The following is a 19,563-nucleotide window of genomic DNA, read 5'->3' on the forward strand; positions in this document are numbered from 1 at the left end:
TCAATTCCCAAATTACGTGGGGCAACATTTTGGCAACTGCAGTGATCTCAAATGCTGACAGGCTGCCATTCAAACCACTGGCAAATGAGAACTGATTTGCATACATTTCTTTTCATAATTAATTGTGACTAAATGCAGACTTATGGTACATTTTGTTTAGAAATTTTTACATTAACTTCTGAAAACTGGGGTCTATCACAAAAATCTGATAGACAGTTGATTATGTTCATTATCAGTGCAGCTGCTCAAAATGGCTAGGCTATTACATTTTTTTTCCTCCATAGTACTCTTTTCATCCAGTGTTAAGTACTGCTTTTAAAGAAGACATAATGAAGTGGTAAAAAATGCTCCTAAATAGATATGATAGGTTCTTCTTTCCATTTCAAGTACAAAAATAGTGGAGATTTTTATTGCTTAATTATCTTGTTCTTCATAAATTTGTGGAAAATAAGAATTCTGCTAGCAGAACTTGGCAGATTCTACAGGGCCCACACCTACAAAGGCAGAGGTGTCACACAGTGCTGCATGCAAATTTACAAAAAAATTATTTGCCTGCCTTCTTTTTTTACAAGTGAATAGCATGGGACCTTCAATGTGCCAGCTGCCCTATTACCCAGACCACCACAACCCATAAGCAGTCTATCAGGATATTTTATTTTGAAAAAGGCAAAGCAACTTGCAGGCATTTTTCTTGAGCTTCTTGTTGAAGCAGAGGCTGGGGAGTAGCAAACTTTGCATCATGTGCAGCTATTACATATGCTATCCTGCATTTCCTTAGTATGTTAGCTTTAGATTAAACAATGTTCCTTAACACAAAAATATATGTCCTAAAATGCAGGTAAAAATAAAAAGTCACACAAAGAGCCAATAAAACAGACATTATGGCAGAAATAATCAGAAACAAAGTTTTACAGAAATGACTTCTGCTCAGAAATCTTTTTTCAAATATTTTTTATTAAAATGACTGACTTGCAGTCAAATTCCCTACTAGTTTTTCAGAGTGCTACCCTTCCAGAAACCCTCTCCTCCTTGCCCTGCTTTGCAGAGCCCAGACTGTAACTCAGATGAGCCAGAAATAAAGCAGTTGGCCAAGAGGGAAAACAAACAAACAGAAATCCCCCACGCAACAGGCTTTTCCAGAGCGCCCCAGCCTCCTGCCTTCATGTGTCATGCTGAATCACGGAGGAGCAGTGACTCACAGAGAAAACAAAACACCCCTCTGCTAAGCTAGAGAGATGCTATTCCCCATGGAGTACGTGACTCTGATATTCCCTACTTGGGCATCTTTTTTCATTAACATGCCTCATGCATAGTTTACTAGTTCTGAGGTCTCTTTTGCATGATATCTGATTACTGCTGGCAGTTTTAAAAGAGAAGCAATACTTTGCTAACATGAACCAAAATGGCAAATGTTTTCATATTGTTTTTCCACCAATAACTGGAAAACTAGAAAAATTAGATGAAATCAACATAGTTTTTTTCATGTCCCTCATCATACCATTAAAAGAGAGGCAAAAGCACTTCTTTCAAAAGAGAACATTCAAATTTAGTCCAAAAAGCTTCTGTAACATTACATGCACATATAAAATAGGTTCCCTGCATAATCCATTGGCCTTGCACTTGATTCTCCAAAGGCAAATGCTTTGTTGCTGTGCTGTCCCTTAAGCAACTCTCAGAACATCCCTTTCCACCAGATTTTCCATGCTCTTAGCTGTGCTGTCTGCAGAGCTGCACTGGGAAGTGGAACGGGGAACTGCATTAGAACAAATAAACACATCTTTTTTTGCAGAGTCGTTCTTCCAAAACTGGATGTTTTCCCAGGCCTGATGGAGCACACAAGCAATTCTACCAGTGCATCTGGGCAGACAATGTGAGGGCAGCAAGAGCCCTAAAAGCTTCTGGTCTGGGAGAAAGAAGAGTAGAAAAGTGAGCAAAAGAATCTGTTAAAAATGCTATTACTAAAAAAAAAAAAAAATTAAAAAAAAAAAAAAGGCAACTGTGCTTCCTACCCTGAGCTGAAACACACTACAGTCTTCAAAAGCTGTCAGCAGATATTTCTTTAATCTTTGCATACTGACAAACTTAACTTGCACGTCAAGTGCACCACTGAAATCTTTTGCTTGTAGGGCCAAAATTATAACTCTACCCCAGAGTATCTGCAAGGTTGAACCATTTCACTGCTATCCAAGGCTGGAAAGTTTTTCTTGAACACCTTCAGGCAAAGTGACACCAGCATCTCCCTGGGCAGTCATTCCAATGCCCGACCACCCCTTCCTCCTGGTGTCCAACCTGTTTCTTAGAAAATAGCTTGAGAGTTACTGTACCACTAGCTTATGAAATAAGTGCAAAGGCAAGATCAGTACAAATTGCAAAGTGTAAATAAATATTTGCTAGAAAAATTCAAGGCAAGAACTAGATAATTTGGTAAACAGGAAAACATCTTTACTGGCTGGATCAGCTGAAAAACTATGTGCCTGTGGGTCTAATATCACTCGGTGACAAATTAATTCCCTCTTGTTTATAATATACTCTGAACACAACATTATTTTGGGTATGGATGAAAGAAAAGCTTAACTCATAATAAAAGAGCAATTTAAACAACCAGCATTCCATTAATGATTTCTACTTTTGCACAAAATTGCATCAAACATGACCATGACTACAAAGGAGGTACAATTTTAAACTTCATATAGGGAAAATGAAATCCCATCCCTATCACTTTTTGTTCTCTTTAAGGTACAGAAACTTTAATATATTTTGATTAATTCCTTATATGCCACAGTTAACATTTCACTCTGGTATTGTGCTATTTTGACAATCCACAGTACAAAATACTGCTAGGTGCTAAAGATGTGCACTAAATGTTGACTCTGAGCACTTCTGAAAAATCAGACTATTCTTGCCATCTTTAAATTACAGGTTATGCCTATGGTTTCAAGATCTGACATTTCATACCTAGCCACAGCAGTTTCATGAACTCTTACATAAAGGGACATTTCTTGAAAAAATACTGGATCAGTTTGAAATTCAATAGGCTGTATGAGAGTGATCATGTAAGAAACTCACTGAGAAGCTTGTCAGACTACTGTAAGCTACAGTAGTTACACTTTCTCTAGAAATGGCCCAACATTTCACAAACGGGTTTTGGCTAAATGCAGAGGATTTTGTGCACTTCTGAGATGGAAGGTCCAGTTAAGATGGTGCATGCACAGTTAGAAAGCCACATTACTGTTATTTTCCTCACAGCATCTTTGTATTAGGAAAAAACTTTAAGTCAGAGCAAAGTAACTTGCAACTTGTCATTATAAAGAACATCTCTGATAAATAAAAATTATTTATTACAGATATTTCCTGCAATTGATTAGGAGACCTTAATCAGCTAGAAATTCTTTCACTTATTCACAGGCATGACTGAAATCTTCCTGATTTTCATTCAAAATTCTCATTGCTGTCTTTTAACTTCCCATTCTAGAAATGACTGAAGAAACTTAAGAAATGTTATTCAGTGAAGAATAAACACAGTCATTCTATTAACAGGCATTCTTGAAGGAGGACTGAGTAATTCAGTCCTTCCTTTACAAGCCTGTTCAGGGAAACTTGTTCCTTTACTCAGGAAGTAACTAGAAAGGGCAAGGAAAATTAGACATTCTACACTGATGGAGACCTTTTATACCAGGTATTATCATTAGGCAAGCAATTAGTCATCTTCCAGGGCAACTAGCTACTTCTTTGAAAAGGAATGCTTGCCTTTATATAAACTCAGATAACATGATTCTAAGCTAGCCTTCTGACTCAATCATCAAGCAGTTATATGTCCCTCACATGACCTGATAATTATCTGTCTTCTGAATAGTTCCTCTTCTGAAAATGCACTTTTCTGAATACACGTCAGGACACAGACTAGGTCTGCTACATTTTCTGAAGGAAACTGAGATATGTATTAAAGAAATTTTATGGCAACTGTGTGGAGCAGACCTCTGAAAAAAACCCCAACCTAAAATCTAGAACTTTTTCCAGTAAATAAACAGCCCTGTATTTAAGCACATGCCACATCTGCCAGGCTATTCATGAGTGGAAATCACCATCACTCCCCGTGTGTGCAGTGCCTGGGAGTCACAGGTACGCTCCAGCATTTGCTGCTGCTCCTGAGACGATAAGCAATGATTTTACTGCTCAGTCATAGCCCATTTCTGCACTGACCAATTGTTTGCAGCAGCGTGCCATCCCTTCCATGATGATCCCAAACACAGCCATGGAGCACCTCCCAGATGTCACCTCCCACCGGAGGCGGGAGCCAGCAGCCCAGGCTGCAGAGCCAACTGCTCTGCTCCTCGCCGGCCCCACGCTGCAGCAACGGGGCTCTGAGAAGGGAGCCAGAAACCTCATTGCTGAACATCAAACCATCTGCCACCTTCTTGATAATGTCACCAACAAGGAGGTTGATTCCAGTGGCTCTGTCACCTGGTTGTTGGTGGAAGCCCTTGAATTACTTTTGACGTGTTACTAAACAGCTACAGTCAGTGTTCAAGGTGAGATTTTCTAATGCAAAGGAAAGAGTTGGGATTCCTCCCTTCCTCTGAGTTTGCTGAGGAAACATAGATTTGTGTGTAACTAGCATGGGCTGAAGCAGAAATGCTTCACTTCAAAAAGTTCAACAACCTCTTAACATTTCAATAACATCTTCACATTTCTCCTGAACAACACCTTTTTTAAATTAATATTTCACTGAATACATTGCTCATTTTGCCATATAACCTCCTCCCCTGCTAGTTTTGCTACTCTGGTGTCCTTGTATGTTGTTCTTAACTACCACAATAAAAAAAAGGCACAAATTCCTTAAAATCCCCAGACTGTCAGGGGACAGTACATACATGTTTCTGCAGGAATGTTACAGGCACTTTTCTGCATTTCAGGTATTACTAAGTCCCATTTAACAAATGCTCTTTAAATACTGAATTTCTTAAGAAGAATTGCTTCTAAACAAACAAACAAAAACATTTGATCAAACTGAGAGGAAAAAAAGTTCCTCTGTGGGGGAAGTCACAATTTTTATTTACCTTACAGAACAATAAGTAATCCATTTTTCAGTGCTGGCATCTTTCATTAGAAATTACGTTTTAATTTTCAAACTAGAAATGCAGTTGCCTACCCCTTTTTAAAAGTGACACATTCATTCTCTACTTACAAAACCAGAGGCAAAATACACATGCTTTGGTGAATAAAATTAAGTGATTTAGAGTTTTCCCACTGTGGCATAACAGAAGATATTAAAATAAAGCAAGCATGAATTTTTCTGAAAACAAGGGTAGCCTGCAGATAAAAATGCCTAATTACCTAAGTGGTGCCACAAAGTTCAAGCAAACATTTATACTGCAAAAGCAGAACCAGTCCATCAACAGAAATCTATTCAAAGTAGTAACAATCACCTGTAGAAGTACGAGCACCCCCTGACTGTGTTGTGAGTGAAGTGTTCCTGAGTCTTCTCATTTCCAAAGTCCTCCAATGGGTCTGACCACAGGATGTCACACATAGGTCCATATGCAGGTGGTTCCTTGAATCGATCTAACTAAGAAAAATAGGAGACAAAGAAATACTAACTTCTTTCAACTATGTATCACAGAAACAATGAAGCAAAATTACTCTTTTTTATTCCATGAGCAAGTGAACAAGAGACTCAGAGCAATCTGTTCTTCAGCTTTCAAGCAGAGGAGTTTGAGCACCAAAACACTCCTTGCAAACACTGATGGGGACAGAAGGAACAGATAGAACTGAAAATAAAGAGATTCAGTGGATTCACACTCTACATGAATTTTTGTTTGTTTTTTTTTTTGGCTTTCTACTGGTTTTTGCAAGCATTCCAGTGGACAAGGGAGAATATAATATTTCTGTATTTCACGATTTTTCAAACAGTAAAACATTAAATTTATGTAAGTGGGGCACCTCAAGAAAATATAGTAGTTATTTCAAAGCCAGTTTCCATTTAGATTTATGTACATTTTCACAAAAAAAATGTATCTAAATATCAAGAAAATATCTCTGAATTACAGCATGTAGGCATGACATTGCTATTGCTCCTGTAACCTTAACCCTAATTAAGAAGCTAAAAACTTCTCCTTTTGGTCCTCCTATGGGTATTTAATACTTCAAATTACATAGAATCATACTGCAAATAAGATGAAGTATAGCAAAATAATAAAAATCAGTATTCTCCTGGAAGAACTCTTTAATATAATAACATTATGCGCTATCTCAAGAATTCTTTCATATAAGAGCAGCCCTGTTAAGATGGTGTATGAATAAGGCTTGCAGTCTGAAATATTCTCCATTTTGACCAGAAAGATCAAGTAAAAGATTCAGTAGCTAGTGGATTCCTTCTCCCCTCAAAAAAAAAAAATCAAAGAGAACAAATCGGTGTTGTAAGTTTTCAACACTCAAAGTTTTAGTAAGAGACTTCTATAATTTTACCTTTGCGTTCTTATTTTGACATATTCACAGCATATCTACACTTCTTATTTCAGCCCTCTCCGCTTAATGCTTATGTAATTACAATGCATTTAAACAAAAATTCATAAATCTGCAAACCCAATTTCTGCTGATTGCCAAAGATAATAAACCGGCAGGGCTGGGCAGGAAGAAGGGAAGGTGTTAATGAACCTAATCTAGAATCTGAGAGCTAAACAACTTTACTCTGCCATTATGCTGTTGCAGAGCCAGCTAATTTTTATGCAGAGTATTTTTGTTTACTGAGATAGTAAATCTTTACCTCAGAAACAAAACTTTGCATTCAGTAATTTTTTAAAGTGCAGTTAATATCTTAAGCTAATTGCTTTTAAACCAAAACATGTAATTACTGGCTCAATTTGTTGGTTTTTTTAAAAACTATATTTATAAATAATTTCTTAGTAGACTACAAATTAACCTTAGAATATAAATTACCTTTCACTAACCTGAAAGCTCAGAAATAGATATCCATGTTTGCAAGTCTCAAACAAGGAGGATTTTTTTTTCTGGGAACACTAAGAATGAATGGTTTAAATAGCTCTTCCTAGAAATATCGACTTCCTAGAGATCTCTTCTACAAAACATGTGAATAAAAAATTAATCCTTGATAAAATGCAATAACACTGGATTATGTGAAGAAGTTGTTTGATACTGTTCTCTGAACTTGCACGAGATTTCTGAGAAACTTTTCAGAACATAAGGGTACAACAAGTATGAACTTATTAAGCCTCAATTAGACCATTTGCTGGACACTCAAACGCAGAACTATTAAAAATATGGTGGGTCCTCTTGAGAATGAAGCTCTTGACAATTTAAAAAATACCAACTATATTCATTACAATCACATGAGCCTTTTTTGTTACATCTTTATATATTGTGAGGTTCTTCTAGATCTCTTTTGCATCTACTCCAAGAAAGCACAGAACACTTAACAAGGCACAAGGAGTTGTCAGATGGGGCTTACATTGTGCTTACAGGTAATAACCTCCAAGACTTACTTTTCTGATGTCATCTAAGGTGTTGATCTCGGGAGACAAGCCACCATGTACACACAGGAATTGTTGGTTCATCAGAGCAGCCAAGGGAAGGCAGTCGAAGGCATCCATGCAGGCATCATATACACGTTCTGAATATTTGATTTTACCTTTTAAAAATTAAGATAGTAACAGAAACTGCCATCAATACTTAAGAGGAAAAAGGATTGTGCTTAATATCTCAAACTTTTTCCTCTCACTATTCTATCTAGTATTGAGGACTTTACCCAAACTTTTGCTTAATATAAAAATATCACTGCTGGAAAAATTCTTCCTGTTCTGAGGTGAAGCTAATAAATTTTTTTCGTATTTTTTCTAAAAAATTGTAAATAAACACCTGAATATACCATTACAGTCTACCATTTCTACTCAGTACGAAATCTGTAGAGCAAGCCTTAAAACATCTGCTGAACGGTTATCATCATTATCACTCAATATACTCTCTATGAAACAGTCAGAACTTTAGCCCAGTCCCTTATAATTAATTATCTACAGAAATGCCATTATGAAATGAACGAGGTGGAATAATGAAGCTGAAATGTTAATTTACCAATATGCATATTAAACTCAGTAAACCATGAAGCCTTCGAGCCAATTAACATTTCCTTTATCCCCAGTGTAAAAAGAAAACACAGACTTATGGCAATAGTTTCATCTCACTGTGTCACAGGGGAAAAAAAGCTTCATTGTGCAGGTAAAGGTCTACACCTAATAAGCTTTTATGTGTCACTGCATCATTTCTTGCAACACAGAAAGGAATTTATATCAAAAGAGCATATTGAAAAGTTTAAGCCGACACAGAGGACAAATGTGAAAATGCTATACCTAAAGGAAAAACAAAATAAAAATTCCTTGCATTTTTCTCCTGCTCCATGAGATGAGACCCAGTGACCCAGTGTGATGAGGTCCTCCTTAACTAGCAGTCAGGAACCTGTCACAGGTGCCAGGGCTGTTGTGCCAGCAGGTTTTGCCTGCCAGGCTGCTGTGTGGGGCAGCAAACCCTTGGCTGCTGCCAGGAGCATCAGCAGCAGAACACGCTCACCGAGAGCATCCCAGCCAGATGGACCCACAGCAGCCCCAGGAGCTCCCATACTCAAATCTGGGGGGGGGTCTAAGCCCTTCCATTCCACACCACTGAGAGGTAACTTCCCCCTCAGGGAACAGGGACTACCATTTAAAATTAATGGCATTTAACATGAAAATTTACTAATACTGAACCAGTATCAAATATCTGCAAAATAAATTAAGTTGCTGAAAAAGGAGTTAAGAGGAGAAGGGTAAGATAGACTTACATTCTTGCTTAAATGTGAAATACTCTGTTAAATGTCTACATTCATGGTTCCCACGAAGTAAAAACAGTGTTTTGGGGTAAAGGATTTTCAAGGCCCACAAGTACAGCACACACTGTGAAGCAGAAGAAGAAAGAAAATTAGAATTCATAATTAATGACGGAACAATTTACATTCCCTTCCATCACAAAAAACTTGCACAGAAAGTAAAAGTAATCTGTGCAAAGCATTTATTTTCAACTGATTAACTCCATTCTTCATATGCTACACTCAAACACTTCCCTGCACTTCAGCCCATACTGTCTGAAACTCGAGTGGGTATATTCTGTCAGTTTTACACCTCTTGCTGAGTGGCCCCTCCCTGGTCAGCCGTGCCAGGCTGCCTCCAGCAGCCCCAGCTCTCGCTGTGCATCCCTAGAGGGAAATGCACACTCTCCACCTGCAAGGTTAGGCAGAAACCTCCCGTGGAAACAATCCCACTGGAAGAGCTGCATTTCCTGGCTTAAGGAAAATTTGCCTCAGAACAATTTAACTCACACTTCAGGAAATACCTCAGCTTCCAGAATTACAGTTTTTACATGAGAGCTTGTTTATTTTTCACTTAGCATTGTTCCCTACATGTAACTGCGATAAAAAGATCCACAAAGCTCTTGCATTAAATGAAGTTACTACTAAGCTTCTACAAGCCTTTTGTCTTTCCTAAAGACTTCTATTTGAGATGACATTTCTTCTAGACGTGTTTTTAAAGATAAAAAAAAAGACTTGGAGAGGCTAAGCTCTGCTCAGACCTCTCTAAATCACTTAATTAAAAATATTTGTTTTGAAAATGAACTCACAGCTCCAAGAAAGTTGATGGAAATAACAACCACTCATCCCATGAGATGAGCCCACTGCCTGCAGGGACACTTTACAGACCACAATGTCCTCTCAAAAACTAGAAAGCTAGAAAAACTGTCTGAATTATTTTTCCTCCAGCCTTTCCTTTCTTATATAACCATGAACTGCTGAAATGCTGCACAAGAAAAAAAAGGTGTCAAAAAACCCCACTTTTATTTACAACTACTTCCCAACACTCCCCCTTGTTCCACTGGGGGAAAAAAATCCTTTCATTTAGCTTAATAATCAATAAATTGGAAATTCAGAATGTACTCTCTTGTTTCAGATTAGAACAACAGCATTGCTGTCAATGCAATGCCTCTACATTATAGTGTGAGCTCCCTTTACAATTCAGAGTGTCTTGAAAAACAGCTGTATAATAAATTTCATCATCTCAACATGTAGATTTCAGATCCCTTGTTTGCTACTTAGTCAACTTAGAAGAAAAACAGGAAAAGATGAAGGGATTCAACATTTTAATGTTTGTGCTCACACTATCCATAGGTAATCACACAGCAGCAGTAGTTCTATACTACTACTCATTGCCTTGAATTTATTACATGTAAACATCTGAATGCTCTGCCTGTCCTTTGTCTGTAATTTCTGTTCTTCTACTCAGAGGGTGTACAGACAGAGAAAACCAGCAAAAATACAGTCAGTATACTCGAAGAATTGTAAAACTAATGCCCCCTCTTGGAAACACGCGGGAGGCCTCCCAGCTCATGCCAATTCTTCCACCTCCCTGGCGCTACTGCCACTGCAGGAAGTGAGAAGAGATGCCAGAATGCCAGGGAAATCATGCTAATGTAATCCAGCATGGAATTATGGTGTCAGGTCACAGGAGTCATCTGTTGTGGCCCAAAACAACCAAAGGGTGTGGGTGGAGAAAGTCTTCTGTCTCTGTGTAAACTCCAGCAGACTTGGGTTTGATGGTTTCATTTCAGGGGGCAAGAAACCTGAACTTGTCCACACCACCAGAGCAAGTTTCTCTTTCTTTGATGATGACTTCATCATTCCTCCAAAAATTTCCAGAACATTCCTCTTCAAACTTACTGACACATGCAAAAATTTGATGTAAATGTTGTGAGACAAGAAGTCTAAACTGACACCCCCATCCACACAAGGAAAGCTCCAGCCAAGTTACCTTAGAGCTTCTTGTCCTGCCAAAACATTGCCCTCGTAACTAAGTTTTTCATTTTCCTAAAGCTCTGGCAAGATTAAAGCAAGCACTTCATATTTAAAATATTGTCCAGATCTGGAAAGCAGGGAAAATAAGGAGAGATGGCATTTTTGACTTTTTGGGATTAGGTACTTGTTTACAAGTTGATTGCTCTGTATTTGCTTATCATAGATTTATTTTTTCTTTTTTTTTCTATGCTTCCTTTGAAGTACTCATAAGAAGCAGACAGAAGATAACAGAGAATCAATACAGTCTAGAAAGTTCTATTTCTCTGTGTCGTGGTTTGCCACTATTCAAGCAACATAAGCCCACTATTCACATTTTGTGTTGTTTTCAGTAGTATTATATCAAAGGTTTATTTTGTTTAGATGACTTCTTTAATTTACTCCCTTTTCTTTTCAGTAGTTCAGTGAAGTAATGTTGTAATAGGAAGTAAGAACTAATAAGATGATTTTTTTTTCCCATGCAAACTAAAGAGCAAATATGAGGGCAATGATTTTCATGGCTTTTCAACTTAGTGTCATTTATATACAAAAAACATTATGCGTAAACAACAAATCACGAGCAAACATTCTGGCTTTGATTTTTTCCTGCCTGTGATTCACATATCATAATTCTTACTGAAAACAAAATATTTATGATAAATTGTCCTTGTTGAAAATCTGAGCTTAAAGCCTTTACGTATTTCATAATACTGCTTCCCTGTTGTAAAAGTTTTAAATACCTTGCTTCCTTCAACATTTTCATTAAGAACATACCAAACATCAGCTCTGCTGTAACTCTATGCAAAACGTACAGCAGGGACCTTGCAATCTAGACATCTGCAAGGTATTTTTGCCTATTTAATTTCAAATTATCCATACACACACACACACACACACATATATATATATATATATATATATATATATATATCTAAGACTTAGGACCCTCAAACCCCTCTTGTTTACTGTCTTTCAGCTGTTGAAATAGCAGATATGTTACGTTTGTAACAAAGAGGTAATCTGTTTACCTCCCAGCTCCCATAGTCAAGCGGTTTTCCCGCTGAGGTTCTGGCAGCCTCAGCTTCAGGAAAGTAAAGGTCTGCGAAATTAAGCACGGTGTAAGCCAAAGACCCACATTTTCAAAACAGACTTGGGATTTAACTCCACTGTTGCATGCTGAATTGGAGCATTTGCACAGTTCCACATCTCAGCCCATCCTTGGAGAGGAAAACCAAAGGTCCCACAGCTCTTCTGTGCATCTCAAGTCATGTGATTAAAACAAGGTACCTTGGAAAATCATCATCATGGCCACTTGAGTACAACCACAGCATCACAATGCTCACTTCTTGGTGCTGTGGCACTGGCAGTGCCAGGAAGAGAGAGATGCAGCTCACTGTCAGTTGTGTGGCTTTGCAGGGGCCACAAAAGTTGAAGTCCCCCTCCAAATGACTGACAGCACTGGGCACTCCTCAGCAGATGAAATAAAGTGTGAGTGTGAGGTAATTCATACTTGAAAGGATAATTTAAGCCACACATTGCTAAGGTATCTACTGATGCTCTGTGACCTGTGGAACTGGCATAGCTCCCACACTCTCTAACACACACCTCACTGAAATATAAAAATTGCATTACTGTAGTTGCAGTGAAATAATGGTACCATCACAACATCCAGTACAAATACAGCTTCCTAGAATGGAGTAACCATCCCAATGGAAACCATGTACCTTTATACACACATAGCTGCATTCACACTACTGGAATGAGTCTTTATTACAGCATGATTTCAGAGACAAGCAAAGATACATTGCAGCTGTAACCAGAATACTCACATGAGATGCAACTTACTGCCATTTCTGAACTACTATCCCTTGAGCACAAAGAAAACTATGAACACTACTGCAAATAAAGAAAAAGCCATTTTGTCTTCACTCCAAGTAACATTTCAGCACAATCACAATATACTGTTTGCTAATGTTTAGACCACATTACTCCCATTTCAGCCTTTAAAAAGAGTATCTGAAAAGTTCAAAAATATCCAAAAAGAAGTACCTCTTTTTCAACCAAAAAGTGACTAGGAAATTCTTTTTTGTAAATGTTCCTATAATCCTTATAGCTAGTACCTTCTAGACAGAGATGGCTCCTAACTCTCCTTTTTGGTATCCTGTGTCTAGGCCCCAGCTGTTCTCTGAGAAGATGGGTCCCACAGAGAGATGGCATCAGTGCAGCAGAAATGATGCCATCACATGTTCTCCCCCTGCAGCCAAAAGGGGCTCTTGGCATGCCGGGGACTCACACTGGGAACAGCTGGCACAGGACCAGTCAAGCTGCAAGGACGGCCCTGACACAAACAGATGTTACAGTCTGGGAATCTAATACATATAAAAATAATCTGAATTTGCTGAATTTTCACAGCTCTGAGGAGCAATGCCATACAAAAATAAGATCTCACAAGATGCAAATTGTTGCTATGTAGAAAGATACTTGCTACTGGTCTACAGAAGAAAAGGGCAAGGAAATTCAGGATAATTAAAGTCCTAGGATTTTCTTTGCTTTAAGAGAACTGAAAAAAACTATTGACTTCACTGGTGAAGTATTCCTGATCAGCCCAAATTATTTTAAATCAAGCTCTTTACTGGAAAACATTAATACACTACAGTAACAGACGATGCTGAAAGGTGTTTATTCTTCCAATGAAGAACTGGAAAGTTCAGAGACCTGAGAGATAATAAACACAACTTTCACCAGCACTAACTACACCCACTGTTTACTAACATAAATTTATTTACGTGTAATTCTTTTCTTGGGAGAGACCATTTAATTTCCAACAGTTCACCAAATTCAGAAGCATCTCAAGTGCCAGATGCTTTTTTAAAATTGGCGTAAGGTCCAGTGGTCAAATTCTAGACTCACTCCAAACACCTCACTTTGTTCTTGCTGGAAATACCACAACACCACTTTCACCTTCTGCAATGTCAGTCTGTGCACTCAGGAAGGGAAATGTATGCATGTTCTGAACCTTAAAACCTAACTCCACTTTTGTTAGTTTTGAACACTGGTTCAATTCTCCATATTTTAACTCTTTCCTCTGCCAAAAATGATCACTACATACCTTATGATGGTCAAGTGACATATAAGACTGTATGCTGTTACATGGAATTGAGCAAGAAAATAATTCCAACAGTTGGTTTACATATTATTATTAATAATGCACTGTAGTTGGTTTTTACTCTGTAATTTTCCCAAGACCGTGATGAAAAATAGTCTATATGTGCCCTCCTCCCTATACTGCACAGCACTTGTCTGCTTTTCAAAAAAGAGTTTTCAGACTCAGGTAGAGATTAGTCATTCTTCCTTACAACCTATTCCTGCAGAACCACTTAGGCTTTAACTATTCTTTACATTTAAAAATAGCCCTCTGTTTTGATCATTTGGGTTTCTACTCTCCATGACCATAAATCTTACTTGACAGTGAAGACTAAGGGGTTTCTTCTACTCTGGAGTCAAATGCCCTGGAACAATGCACAAGCACAAGAGGGAAATGTTATCAGTTATACAGCCAAGGAAACAAATGCACTGTATTAAATTGCAGGAATTTGGTTTTTTAAGTGAAGAAATGCCCAGGTTCTGTCAAAAGGTCAAAAAGAAAAGAGAACGCAGGTACGGAATAAAGATTCCATCAGTGCTAAGAAACCTTGTCTCATTCTACTCACAACTTGACATTTTTTTACTTTACCTGTTGGAACTTTTTATCAGTCTCTCATCCTTTGACTCATTGCTTAGAGCTAATATAAAAAACACAAAACACACCCCCTCCTTCAAGCAGTGAAGCTAACACCAGTAAAAATGCAGCATGCACATGAAGAACTGAGCCTTGGATCAAAAGCTCCATAGAGCAAGGACCGACATTTCTGCTGAGTGCCTTATACAAATACTTTTCTCTTTTTCCCTCTGAATTATCAAATGCCTTCCACCTACCTTATGCAATTTCTTTCTCTGTTCTTAATGATAATAGCTTGCATTATGTAGTACCTTTCATCCAGAAGAATTCCAAATGCTTTGCAGCCCACAGAGAAGGATTATTTCGCCCACTATCAGAACTCAGCTCGGTCTAAGCTCAATGGTGTCACTTTTACACTAGAGATCACACAGCAATCAAGGGGAATGTTTTTAAAGCTTTTATTACTCATGATTAGTACCTTGGACCAGCCACTTACTTCTTTTGGAAGACCCCAGAACTGCAATATTCTCCTGTCTCCATAGCAGAAAGGGAAGTCAGCAGATGGATGGAAGAAAGATCACTATGTGATTAGCATGGCAGAAATATGAACTGAGGCTGGGGCTGTTTACATGGCAGAAATATGAACTGAGGCTGGGGCTGTTTACCAGCATGACTTCCCCAGCACAAAGTACTGACAAGAGTTGGTGCCTGATCGATATACTTAGGTCCCCTTCTCCACCAGAAATATCTTCCCCCTCTAAATGCCAAGTTGCATTCTTCACAATTTTCTTTTCCTTGTCACTACTTATTGTGGTGAGTTCATGCCTGAATGCACAGCTCTACATCTAAATACACTTATGAAACAGAAACTTGCCCTTCCTTTCAAAGATAAACTTTAATCAAGGTGACAGGTGGGGAAAATCAGTTATGTGACCAAAAAAAAAGTAGTGATTTGAGAACCTAACATACAAAAGAAATAATATAAGTGACAGCTGAGATATTTCCTTGGTGCTGGCGGAAGCCAATACTGCTTCCAGTGAAAAAGCAATGTTCCTGAATGGAAAAACTGCATTCAGAATACAATTTGCTAAGTATGTATGCACAGGTTGCTAAATGAGAGATTTTAAGGGGATTATTGCCTATACATAGGCTGTTGTCTTTTTTTCATATGGTTTGCTATTTCTTTAATTGGCAATAGCCCTGGAACAGATTTTGGTAAACTGTCAGAGAAGCACTTGAAAGCTGTTCTATTTCTTTTATTAAAAGCCTACGTATATAGAAGTGAAGACAAAACTTTCCTCTTCCAGACACATCTTGTCTCAATCAAAGACTGCAGGAGATATGAATGAGGTTATCACAACTCAAAAATGGTAGTTCAAGACAGAGCTGCACAATGGTTTAAGTGTGTGCAGCTCTTCCTGCTCCTCCTTCCCAACCCTCCCCAAGCAATCCAGCATGGAAACCCACAGCAGTGATAACCAGCTCACTTGAAATGCAGTTCTAAAATGAACTAATAAAGGAAAAGTAGTTTTATTGAATCTATTTTTTCAGAAACTTCTTACTTCAAACATAACACTGGCAAGATAATACACTGATCTGTTTTCCAAGCACAAACTCAGGTGCTCGGCCTTATACACTTGTATACCAATATGGCAACAGTGTCCTTCAATGTGGGATGTAGAATGAAACAGCAGTGGATGTGTTCTCACATGATGCCATCTTATCTAGTCACAGACACACAGACACGTATCATAGGATCTATATTGCTTCCAACAGGTAATGGGCATTCTGCCCTGACTCAGAGAGAATTCAAGTCTGAACTTTTCACAGAAAAGATCAAGAGTTCAGCAAGGATTTCTGATTGACTGGTTAATAACTAGATCAGCTATAACCTAGACAAAAAAAATACACATTGGGTTTTATTCAGTAGTTGTGCACTTCATCCTGTCAGTTTGTAAAATCAAGCAATAACAGGATAGAAGAAAACATCTAGTTTGCTTTACAAGCACTGGAACAGAGAATTTGGGTTTGGTATTTGACTCACTTCTAGTCAAAGCTGGCAGGTTGGATAGGACACTGTTTCTTTCACAAGCCAGCTAAAGAGGCCATTTGACCTCCACACTCTCTATGGCCTCACCTGGAGACTACACCAGGTCTGAGACCACCAGCAGGGCACTTGTGCATCACCTCTCTGTGGATTCAAGTGCTGCATAAAAGCCAGAGATCACGCACTCCTGCATGCCACACCTAAACAGAACTTACTCATTCTCTCCAGCACAGCATGCTGCGTGCTGGCTTCTTGTCCCATCTACCTCTCATCTAGTCCTTCCATTCTCGTAAAATTTCACATCCAGGAAACTCAGATCAAATAAGCCTAAAAGTCAAACTAAGCTATGGGTCACAGGTTAAGTTTTTCTCTTATATCTCTTTTCTAATAGCTCTCATCTACTCAGGCTATTTAGCTTTTGCAAGCTGCAGAGCACGCTGCTTTCTGTGTAATATTTAAATGGCCACTAGTTAACACCATTCTATGTCAGCTTCCGAGCACAGATATAGTGGGATTTGGCTGGATTCCAAGCAACTTTTATAAAAACACCACCAGCAACATTAACATGGTATTCGTGAAGAGCCTCAGTATTCCTGAGCTAGTTATGATGGTAAAGATACAAAACAGGCTGCAAGCAATTTTGCACTCAAATCCAGAAATTGGAAACTTACTTCAATGCTGAAGTACCCTCTGTCCACGTAGTCCCCCAGGAAGAGGTACCGTGTGTTGGCAGGAGAACCTCCCACTTCAAACAGTTTCATCAAGTCAAAGAACTGACCATGGATGTCTCCACAAACTAGAACAGAAGAGGAGCAATATTTAGATTCATCATGCAAAAATCATCTTAGGTACACACAATCCAAAGACGTGTTATGACAATTTTGTGTATCATTCACTAGTTAAGCAATGTAACAGTCTGTGCCTTTAGGGGAAGAGTTTGGTTCTGCTCTCTTGTGAAACTTCAAACTCCCTGGTGGGTGATTTCAAGCATCTGCACGAAGGCAGGCAATGCTTTTGGAGAACTCATGGATGTCTAAGCACGCAGTGTCAAAACCAGCTCTATTTCTTCTACTCAAAAGATAACTTCCCCTCACACATCCCATTTAGGGTCAAGCCTGGAGCTTTTATGGTAATGATCCTTAACCAAGGTGATGTTAATAGCCCTGACTGGGACTGTTTAAACTGGTTCTTCAGTGACCTAAAAAAAAAAAAAAAAAAAAAAAAAAAATCAAAAAAACCCCCAAAAAACAAAAACCAAACCAAACCAATCCTCTGATTTTCACACTCTAAGGGTGATTTTTGAAGTAACGGAAGAAAACCAAGGGTCCAGGATAGGCCTTATCATGCAGCAGCAGTCCACCTTAAGTAAAATTCAGATGCTCTCTTTCAGGTAATGCTGTTGGATCCACTGCAGATAAGAAAACCTCACATTTGTCAGCATGCCTTGGAGAAGCTGAAGTCACAACTCCATATAGATACAAAAGGACTACATACCACAGCTGCAGCACCAAATCCAACAAACTCCCAGAGCAAAGCATTCATAGGCTACTGTCTTTCATCTCAGTCAAGTTCACAGTATAGTTTTATACTTGTATCACTTCTCCCTGAATGTTTACACTAAGATCCATATAGTGTCATTCCATCAAAAAAACTAAATACAAAAGCCAGAAAGAACCCCTATCCAAACCAAACAAACCACCCACTCCCCTTTGGGTACAGAAAAAACTCACTGATATCTCAGTCACTGCTTTCATGAATATTTATGTGAAATTGGAGACAATTCATGATTCCTGACTAGCTGGCCATTCTTCTGTGATAGTAACATGATATTTTTCCCATAAAATAGCATATTTCATCTTATCACCACTGTGATACACTGTATCATCTTTTTGCCAGTTGATTCCCACGGTGAGTTTTAGATGGAAACTTTCATACTAAAAGCCATCAACAATTACAATTTCAACCTAAGAATAATATCTGCCATTAATTATGCAAAATAAATACTATGTAAATCTCCAAGTGGTGTGGCACCACCACTGTTTCTCTAAAAAAAAATGTCTGTACTCCGAAGGAAAGTTTTTGGTAACATCTTTATTTGAAGACATTATTCTACCAAACCAATACACACTTCTTGACTGCACTCCTCTGCACGGACACTGTGGGAAGATTAAAAACATGTGTCGCAATCTGATGGCCAGGCAATCTGCTCTCCTAACTTGCAGCAGAAAAGCTTTTAGTTACATAACTGTACAGTTCTACCAATTATCGCCCGCCCCCATTTGCTCCAACTGCAAAAACCTGAAGTTGAACAAGACTTACAGATTTTTAAAGGGATTCAACTTTTTTAGTTTTACTTAAAGCACAAAGAAACCGGACATTTTTTTTCTTTTGGTATGCAGACGTGTGAACAGGTAAATACACTGGGCCCATTAGAGAGAAACCAGAAAGGTTAGAAAGCTTTCTGCAAGGACCTGCACGTCCCTGAATTTGTCACAAGTCAGAAAAGCAGTGTGCAAATCAGTAAAAAGGGCAGAAATAAAAAGTGCAAAGCTCTGCAATCCCACAACTTGCAAAAGTCTGAATTGGTCTTGAAAATGGGTACTTGACAGATATTCTAGGCACTTTGCACAGAGCAGCCTACTTCTTTTATACTTAGCAATAGATGCTGAAATGTTTTCAGGAAAAACAAAACAACCCCCCACCCCCCCCCGCCCCCCAAAGATGGAAAGCTGAAAAGCCCAGCACTCAAAACTAACCTTGTCAATTAAAGTAGTTCCAAAAGAGAAATTTAAAATCAGCAGGTAAAAGCAGAGAGAGGAAGATGCTCAAAATTAAGTTAGCATTGAAGTTTAATTTATTATGGTCAAATCCCAGAGTTCCTCCTGGGAAACAACAATGTTACATACAGTTAATCCAATTGGTGTTTTGCCTGGA

The 19,563-nt window shown here is 38.5% G+C and overlaps 1 protein-coding gene across 1 annotated transcript in view; it reads right to left on the reverse strand.

The window, feature by feature from the left end:
* PPP3CA (protein phosphatase 3 catalytic subunit alpha) overlaps positions 1–19,563 on the reverse strand; it is a 170,831-nt gene that overhangs the window by 33,067 nt on the left and 118,201 nt on the right. The window contains exons 3-6 of the mRNA XM_058803206.1: positions 17,301–17,425; positions 8,828–8,939; positions 7,500–7,645; positions 5,427–5,566 (exon numbers count right to left, since the gene is read on the reverse strand). Coding sequence (XP_058659189.1) covers positions 5,427–5,566; positions 7,500–7,645; positions 8,828–8,939; positions 17,301–17,425 — 523 coding nt within the window. The remainder of the gene's footprint in view (positions 1–5,426; positions 5,567–7,499; positions 7,646–8,827; positions 8,940–17,300; positions 17,426–19,563) is intronic.

This window comes from Ammospiza caudacuta, chromosome 4, assembly GCF_027887145.1.
Source record: "Ammospiza caudacuta isolate bAmmCau1 chromosome 4, bAmmCau1.pri, whole genome shotgun sequence".
In the NCBI taxonomy this organism is placed as follows: Eukaryota; Metazoa; Chordata; class Aves; order Passeriformes; family Passerellidae; genus Ammospiza; species Ammospiza caudacuta.